Source organism: Crocodylus siamensis, chromosome 4 (genome assembly GCF_052110815.1).
Source record: "Crocodylus siamensis isolate JL-2025a chromosome 4, ASM5211081v1, whole genome shotgun sequence".
Lineage (NCBI taxonomy): Eukaryota > Metazoa > Chordata > Crocodylia > Crocodylidae > Crocodylus > Crocodylus siamensis.
Genome location: NC_143398.1, coordinates 153,214,231 through 153,222,878, shown reverse-complemented (window position 1 = coordinate 153,222,878; position 8,648 = coordinate 153,214,231). Strand labels below are relative to the sequence as shown.

Sequence of the window (8,648 nt, the reverse complement as noted above, 5' to 3'; positions counted from 1 at the left end):
GCCTCCCAGCCCAGGATCTGTTGTGGAGGAGGGTGCCCCCATTTGATTTCCCAACCCCCCTCAAGGCAGGTGGGTCTGGGAGAGTGGGGTCATCCCTGGCTTCCACAGCATTTGCGGGGCTTGCTCAAGAGCCTGTTTGTTCAGCCCAGACCATTCCAGGAAGGACCTCTGTACAGATAACAGCACCAAGGTTTTGTCGCAATGAGGGGGGTTATCTGCAGGGCGAGGCCCCTCGTGATAGCTGTTTGGAGCATCAGTGGCAGGGAGAGGTGGCTGGTTCCTGCCCCAGCCCTGACCCCGTGGGCTCAACAAACAGCACAGGCTCAGATGCAACATCACTCCCGCAGGGACATCAGGCAGGCAGGCCACAGACACAAAGCAGTGAGAGGGCAGAAGCTCAGCCCCTGCCTGCCTGAGCATCCTTGAGGACCATCACAGAGCCAGTGCACACAGAGGGAAGCCAAGAGTGTGGGGCTTCGATGGGTTCGGTCAGGATGGGCTCTGTGGCTGCCTCGGCTGGCCGTCTCATCCACCCACGGGCACGAGGCTGGGGCATGGCCACGAGGCAGCAGGAGGGCTCAGGCCGGCTTCTGAGCCGGCACCTAAAGCCACGCCAGGAAAAGGCAGCAGGAAGCAGCATGGCATCCCTGCCCCTCCTGGCAGGCAGCTCCCTGGTGCGCAAGGACATCCAAGCCTCTCTCAAGGAGTGTGGGGCCAGCCCGAGAGAGGCACAGCACTGGCTGGCCCAGTTCCAGGCCTGGAAACACACTTCTGGCCAGCCCTTTGCTGTCATCGAGGTAAGCAGGACATGGAGGCAGCCCTGCAAAGAGTAGACAGAAAGAGGTAGGAGCTAGGGGTGGCCCCGTGGGGAGCAGGGGAGGATGCAAAGGAGACACAAGGGAGCACAAGGGAGTGCTAGGAGCAGACAGGGGGTGTGGGGCAGTGCTGAGGTTGACTCTGAAAGGGACAAGATGCAGAGGCAAAGGGGGATGCTGGGGGGGCTTCAGGGAGCAGACATGAGGAGGGTAGAAAGGAGGGGAGGTGTGGGGGCGCTGCAGGAAGCAGGGACAGAAGAGGATATTCTGCCCAGTGACCAGCTGGCACACCAGCTTCTGGACCATCTAACAGGGCCCTAGAATATAAAAGACAGTAAATCCAGGGCAGGTGAAAGGAGAGGCAGGTGTTAGTGATGGGTCCTTAGCCTGCAGACCCCACCGCCTCAGGGTGCAATTGAGGCAAACAGCAAGGGAAGGAGCCATGAACAAGTGCCTAAGAACAGGCAGGAGACAAGATGCTGCACAGGGGGAGTAGTGGTCTGAGGAAGGGAGGTGGAGCCTGAACCTGTCCTGGGAAGCCAAGCTCTGAGCTCCTGCTCTGCATGACCCTGGGCTAGTCACTTACCCTCTGTGCAAAGGAGGTGTACAGTCCTCCCCCTCAGCCCTACAAGGCAGTTGCAAGGATAAAATCAATTGAGGCACTCAGATATCAGGGCCAGGTTGAGATCTGCATGAGGTCATGACATGTTTCTCCAACGCTGTGGGTAAAAGGAAGGACTGTGATGGTGGACCTCACAGTTTGGTCTGGAACAACAGAAGTGGGACCCCCCCCTCCTCCCCACCCCCTTCTCAGACCCCTGGAGCTGGGCTGATCCCAGGGGTAGGGGGTGCAGCAAGACGAAAACTGGCACAATAGGGGCTAGGAGCCTCAATGCTTATTCATTCCCTTGCCCCACTCTGAGCTCTCCTGTCCTTTCCTCCTCTGCTGTGGGGGAAGCAGCAGTCCTTAGCCCCGGGGGGTGGGGAATGATGTCATCACCTCACGAGTGTAACGACATCATTCGGGAACATTCTGGGGAATCACCTGGGAGCCAATAAGGACCAGTGTCACCAGCAGGGTTAAGATAAGGGCCCGGATAAGGATGCTTGGCTGGGGCAAAGGGCACCAGGGGCTGAAGGAGGGTGGAGGTGGTGAAGGCCCTTGCCTTCTCCACCCCCAGGAAGTGTGCAGAGGGGTGTACAGTGCCCCACACTAAGGAGGGAACAGGGTCTAGTCCCAGCTGAGAAAGAATAAGGCTGCAAGGTACTAGAAGGGGGAAAGATGTAGGGAGGGAGCAATGGGAATAGCAGGAGAGGGATAGGGGTTGTGGGGGCAGAGGCTGCAGTGATGGGGACCAGCGGTGGAAAGTGGGGAGAGATGAGTGAGGGAGTGCGGCAACAGCACAGTGGGAGGCAAGAAAGCAGTCTTCCTGGGGCTGGGGGGGTGCGTGGAGGGAGATTTCTCATTCCTCCTAAGTGCTGGAGCCCCAGCACATCCCAACAGCTCTGACTGGCTCCCAAATGCTCAGCTAGAGCCAGCACCTGGCATGCCAGTGCTGCACCAGCCAGCACTGAGTGTGGGCTGCCCCTTAGCCAGATCCATGCCCCAAACACCACCCCATGCCCTGGGCTGATGCACAGCCGCTTCACTCTCTCCTCCTTCCAGGTGGACGAGGCCGTCTCACGCTGCGCAGGAGCTGTGAGCAGTTTGGCCTTCGGGCTGGCCTTTCTGCAGCACATGGGCGTGACACCACTGGTGGTGATGGGGCTGCCATCTCACAGCTCCCTCAGCGACACGCTCACCTTCCCAGAGACCAAGGCTCTTCTGGCCCAGAACTGCCAGGCCCTGATGGACTCCCTGCGCCGGAACAATGCTGTGGCCATGCCCTTCTTTGGGGCAGGCTCCCTGCTAGGAGTGGAGCAGCCAGGCCCCCACTCCAGGTCAGCCCATGGACCCCAGCAGGCCTCCCACAGCCATGTCCCAGCAGCCACCCTTGGTGGCTTCAACTCCTAACACCCCTCTGCTCTCACAGTGAGATCATAGTGGACACCGGCCTGCTTCAGTGGTGCCTGGAGGGTGGGCACATTCCCCTGGTGTGCCCCATTGGGGAGACACATGGCCGGCGGGCCCTGCGCCTTGACTCTGCCAAGGTCACCACCGCCATCGCTGAAGCACTGATGCCCACCAAGATCATCTTCCTCAACACATCAGGGGGCCTCAGGGACTCCAGCCAAAAGGTGTGTCAGGGCTGGACTCGATGATCTCCCGAGGTCCCTTCCAGCCCTAATGTCTATGTCTATGTCTATGAAGCAGGCTGGCTCCTAAGCCCTCTCCAAGGTTGCTGGACAAGGTGCACAGTATGTGGCATCCCAGAGGTCTGGGTCCACTCCTGGCATTTCTGGAGACAGCCAGCATGGGGAGGGCTGAGAGGAACCCAAAAAGGACCCAGCACATGGACATGCTACCCATCTCCCTCACTAACCCTCTGGGCCTTCCCCTCGGCCTTGCAGGTGCTGGGCAAGGTGAACCTCCCTGCTGATCTGGGCCTGGTGACTGGCATCAAGGGCCTGGGCCACAGGCAGCAGCAGCAGATCCAGCTGATAGCCCAGCTGCTCAGCCGCCTGCCTCCTGAGTCCTCCGCGGTCATCACCTCCGCCCACACACTGCTTGCCGAGATCTTCAGCTACAAAGGTTAGAGCATCCCCTCCAGGGGCCATGGCATGGCAGCACAGCCTGAACCCTGGGATTTGGAGCTGCCTCTGGGCATGGTGTGAGGTGGGGTGGGAAGCTCTGGACTGGGGGAGCTGAGGCTGATGTGGAATTGACCCCATGTGCCCAGCCAGAGCTGCGAAATGTAGTGGAAAGCAAAATGCTGCCATGCCAACCAAAGGCTTGGTCCTGCCTCCTCTCTCCTGCCCCAGCTGTGCAATAACAGTAACTCTGTAGCACGGTAGCAGTGTGGCAATCCCAGACCTCAGGTCTTTGCTGGTTGCAAATTAGGGTCAGGATGGGGATTTTTTCCCCTCACATACACTCTCGCATTCTGGGGACAGGCCATCCTCCTCCGAGGCACTGGGCCATTGGCCATAGCTTAAGCTGGGGGTTTTGACTAGGGTGCTGATGCTCCTGCTGATACAAGAAGCCCCGAGGTTCTGTGCTGGAGGGCCTTGCTCTCCTGCTCTTTGCCACACCTGGGGTGAGCAGGGGGTCAGCACAGACTGGGGGCTTCTGCCTTTCTCTGTAATGCAGAGCAGAGCCCTTCTCCTGGGATCTTCCAAGCATGCACTCCCCAGTGCCTTCCCCATCACTGCAAGCAGGGCACTGGTGGTGCCCTCTCTCCCTGCTTGTACCAGTGTGTTCTTAGTGTTTCAGATTCTGTGCCTGGTAGCTGCAGGGGAGGGCTTGAACATGCAATTTTTGGGAACTCTTGGGTGGAAGTTTGCCTGTCAATGCAGCGGTCCACAGTCCATGGCCCAGGAGGCCCCTCCCCTTCCTAGTGCCTATGTCCCCACACCAGGCCCGGGAACCCTGTTCCAGAGCGCTGAGCGTATGCTCCGGGCCAAGAGTTTGGACGAGGTGGACCAGGATCGCCTCATCACCTTGATCAACACGGCTTTTGGAAGGACACTGCGAGGGGACTACCTGGCCTCCCTACAGCCCAGGCTGCGTTCCATCTACTTCTCTGAGGGGTAAGGGCCAGCCTTTGCCTCCCTGCTGGGTGGAAGGGTGTGGCTACAGGATATTCAGACAGGGCAGGAGAGGTCTCAATTCAGCCACTTCTGGGGACAGGTGAGGGCAGCCCCTGTGGTGCTAAAAGGCCCTAGCAGACAGACAGACACAGGGATCCCCACCCCATCCTGTGGCCCTAGTGAACTTAGGGCATTCCCTGCCTGCTCTTTGCTTCCTGAATCCACTTACAGTCATTGTGGCAAGGGGTGCCTCACCCTCTAAGTACATCACCTTGCATGTGGTGCCTCAGTCACAGCAAGGGCTTCCAGGCAGCACTGAGAGAACTGAGCCAGGGCTGAGAGATGCACTTGTAGCAAGGGGCAAGATCCAGGCATCACAGCTGGCCTGGCTCTGCCCATCCAGCCGGATCCAAACCCTTGGGACACTCAGACACTTGGTCAATAGCAAGGATTTCCCAGACTAAAGTGTGAGTTCCTGCAGCACTTACACACCCCACACAGCACCACTGGCTAGCGGGTCCATAGCAGGGCAGAGCTGCCAAGGAGTGGGGTGGAAGGAGTGATCAACAGCCTCTTTGCAGACCAGAAAAGGGAAAAGGCACATGCTTGCTGCTACCCCTACCCCTACCCCTGCCCCTGCGCTAGGGTGGGCTGGGAATGCCATGGCCCCATCCGACTCAGCCAACCCTCGCCCTGCAGTTACAATGCAGCTGCCATTGTCACAGAGGAGTCAGTGCTGGGCAGCACGCCCTACCTGGACAAGTTTGTGGTCAGCACCAGCAAGAAGGGCCAGGGCTGCGGGCAAGCGCTGTGGGAGTGCATCCGGCAGGACCTCCATGTCCTCTTCTGGAGATCTCGCATCACCAACCCTATTAACCCCTGGTAAGTGGAGCACTGGGGACCTCAGCCCAGTCCTGGCACCCATAGCAGGGTCTCTGCAGGGTATGCTACCTCTTAGGGATGACAGCAGAGCTAGAATGGTGCCTTGGGCTCTAATTTTACATGCCCTGGACCTGGCTTGGGACCCACTACCCCCACAACCCCCTTTTTTCCAGCCCTGGGTACCCCAGCACCCACCTTTGCTTGTGTCCCTCAGTCCTGTCTTGAAGACCCCATCCCTCCCTTGGACTCCCCATGATGTTAGTCCCAACACAAAGCCCAGCAGCCCTTCCTTCTGAGGCTTCCAGTACACAGCTCTACCTGTGCCACTTGGTCCCCCCCCGATGGTCTACACTGCTCTGCTCTGCTCTGCCTGCGCATCACAGGGCTGACCCCACCCCACCTCCAGTTATACCAACCTGTGCTATACTCATGTATTTGCACCTGAGACCTGGCTCCTCCCTCCCACTGCCCCAGGTTCCTACCCCGCTACAGATGGCCTTTGCCCCTGGCCTACAGTCCCTTCTGCTATCCTGCTATTGACAAGGGTGCTGCCAGGTTAAATTAATCAATGTCCATGCCTAGCTTGGATGCTTTAAGTGCCTAGTGCAATATATGGGGGCCCACTTTGACCTTCCCCTATCTCGAAGGTCAAAGTGGGCCCCTAAACAAAAGGCTGCACTTGCTGCTCTAGGGGACCGTGGAGCTTTGGGAGCAAGTGTTCACTCTGTCCCCACCAGGTATTTCAAGCACAGTGATGGAAGTTTCTCCCACTGCCAGTGGATCTTCTTCTGGTTTGGGCTGTCTGATCTCCGGGACTCCTATGAGCTGGTGAGCCACGCACAAGCCATCCCAGACTCCTTCTGCAAACCCCAGCACAGCACAGCACATCAGCCTGAGTGGAGCTAGACAGGGGGCAACCCTTTGCAAACCAAAGGAGGCGAAGGAACAGAGCCCATATTGGGGACAGAACTCAGGGCAGCTTCCTGTAGTTTCCCAAAGGGATGATCAACAAGGAGGCCCCAAGCCAGTCCACGCTGACCCTCCCAGTGACCTCAGCCATGTTGTTCCCCAGCTCTATGCCTGGGTTCCCCACACTCAAAACCAGACCTGCCTCAGAAGGGAGCCTCAGTGAGGCTTCATTAATGACCATGTGCAGTGATATCCTCATCTCAAATCCTATAGAAGAGCTAGTCTTTGTCCCCTACACACGTGCATCTCCAGGAAAGCTGTCAGTCTGTGCAGAGTTCTCTATACAGTGTGCAAAAGAACTGATCAAGTAGAAAAGCTTTCCACAGCATTTTGGCTTCCTTTTCGTCTCACTGTTCTGCTGCTTCTAAGGCTTGGATGATCAGCCCTGTCTCCTTATCTTGCTCTTACTAGTATGGAAAGCTGCTCTGAATCAATGCTGAGCTTCAGACACCAGCCAGAGAATTCATAAGCGGATAGGCACTGAACTGTCCCTGGAGCCTTCCCCCATCCTCTTTTAAGCTCTTGGGAAGGCCAGCTATAAACATCACAGACCAAGAGCAGCATTTTCAAAAGAAGCCATGTGACTCAGCATGCATGGGGCAGTTTCCTGCAGTGATGAGGGATCTCAGGGGCACTTGGGCTTCCATCAGCATAAGCAACTTTGGAAAGTACAAGTCAAATCATTTTGAAAATCTTGCCCCTGATCCCAAACAGCTTCATCCCTCCCCAGCATCCACAACAGTGAAACAATTAGCCAGCAAGCCTGCATTTCCCTATTTGCCACAAAATCCCAGAGACCTCTCGCTGGCTAAGTAAAAGAGCAGCGGGTCCAAGAGCATCTATGAGCACCAGCAAGTCTCCAAAGCAGGAGCTCAGGCTGGTCTAGTTAGGTAGTTTCATAGTAGCTAGAGTCGGAAGGGACCTAGGTAGATCATCTAGTCCGACCCCCTGCCTTGGCAGGAAAGAGCACCGGGGTCAGATGACCCCGGCAAGGTGCTCATCTAACTTCCTTTTAAAAATCCCCAGGCTAGGAGCCTGCACCACTTCCCCTGGAAGCCGGTTCCAGGCCCTAGCCGCCCTGACCGTGAAGTAGCGCCTCCTAATATCTAATCTAAACCTACCCTCCGCCAGCTTGTGACCGTTATTCCTGGTCACTCCTGGCAGCACACGGGGGAACAGGGACTCCCCCAATACCTGCTGATCCCCCCTGACCAGTTTGTAGCAGGCCACAAGGTCCCCCCTTAACCTTCTCTTGTGGAGGCTAAACAGGTTCAGGTCCCGTAGCCTCTCCTCATAAGGCCTGCCCTGCTGACCCCTGATCATACGAGTGGCCCTCCTCTGGACTCTTTCCATATCGTCCACGTCCCTCTTGAAGTGTGGCGCCCAGAACTGGACGCAGTACTCCAGCTGCGGCCTGACCAGTGCCGCATAGAGGGGGAGGATCACCTCCCTGGACCTGCTCGAGATGCATCTGTGGATGCATGACAGGGTACGGTTGGCCTTCTTGACTGCCTCCCCACACTGCCGGCCCATGTTCATCGTGGAGTCAATGACGACTCCAAGATCCTTTTCCGTCTCCGTGCTGGCAAGAGGGGAGTTCCCCAACCTGTAAGTGTGGTGCCGGTTCTTCCTCCCCATGTGCAACGCCTTGCACTTATCAGTGTTAAACCCCATCCTATTCTCATCCGCCCACCGTTGCAACCTGTCAAGGTCAGCTTGTAGCCTGTTGCACCCTTCTAGTGCACCCACATCTTAGTGTCATCAGCAAACTTGAACAGGGTGCTTTCTACCCCCTCATCCAAGTCACTGATGAAGATGTTGAACAGTGCGGGCCCGAGGACCGAGCCCTGCGGAACCCCACTGCCCACGTCCTTCCAGGTCGAGAAGAACCCATCCACTACCACCCTCTGGGTGCGGCTCTCTAACCAGTTGGCGACCCATTTGACTGTGTGGGCATCGACACCACAGTCTCCCAGCTTTTTGATGAGGACAGGGTGAGAGACAGTATCGAAAGCCTTCCGGAAGTCCAGAAAGACTACATCCACAGCAACCCCTGCGTCTAATGATTTGGTGACCTGATCGTAAAAGGCCACCAGGTTGGTCTGACAAGACCTGCCACTGATGAACCCATGTTGGTTGCCCCTGAGCATGCATTCCCCTGCAAGGCCCTCGTGGATGTGTGCCAGGATAATTTTTTCAAAGAGCTTACCCGGGATTGAGGTAAGACTAACTGGCCTGTAATTTCCCGGGTCCTCTTTTTTTCCCTTTTTGAAGATAGGGACCACATTGGCC

At 57.1% G+C, this 8,648-nt stretch overlaps 1 protein-coding gene across 1 annotated transcript; it reads left to right on the top strand.

Moving 5' to 3' along the window:
* Positions 1-494: 494 nt before the first annotated feature.
* NAGS (N-acetylglutamate synthase) lies at positions 495-6,594 on the top strand. Its single transcript, XM_090041654.1, has 7 exons — positions 495-797; positions 2,482-2,756; positions 2,849-3,053; positions 3,327-3,507; positions 4,334-4,505; positions 5,205-5,387; positions 6,125-6,594. The coding sequence occupies exons 1-7, from the start codon at positions 495-497 to the stop codon at positions 6,291-6,293; spliced, it is 1,488 nt and encodes a 495-aa protein (XP_089897780.1). The 3' UTR covers positions 6,294-6,594.
* The last annotated feature ends 2,054 nt before the right edge of the window (positions 6,595-8,648 follow it).

Coding starts and splice junctions, on each gene's coding strand:
- NAGS (XM_090041654.1), top strand. CDS start 495: ATGGGCTCTGTGGCTGCCTCGGCTGGCCGTCTCATCCACCCACGGGCA. Junction 3,054..3,326: donor TCAGGGACTCCAGCCAAAAG/GTGTGTCAGGGC, acceptor TCGGCCTTGCAG/GTGCTGGGCAAGGTGAACCT. Junction 5,388..6,124: donor ACCAACCCTATTAACCCCTG/GTAAGTGGAGCA, acceptor TGTCCCCACCAG/GTATTTCAAGCACAGTGATG.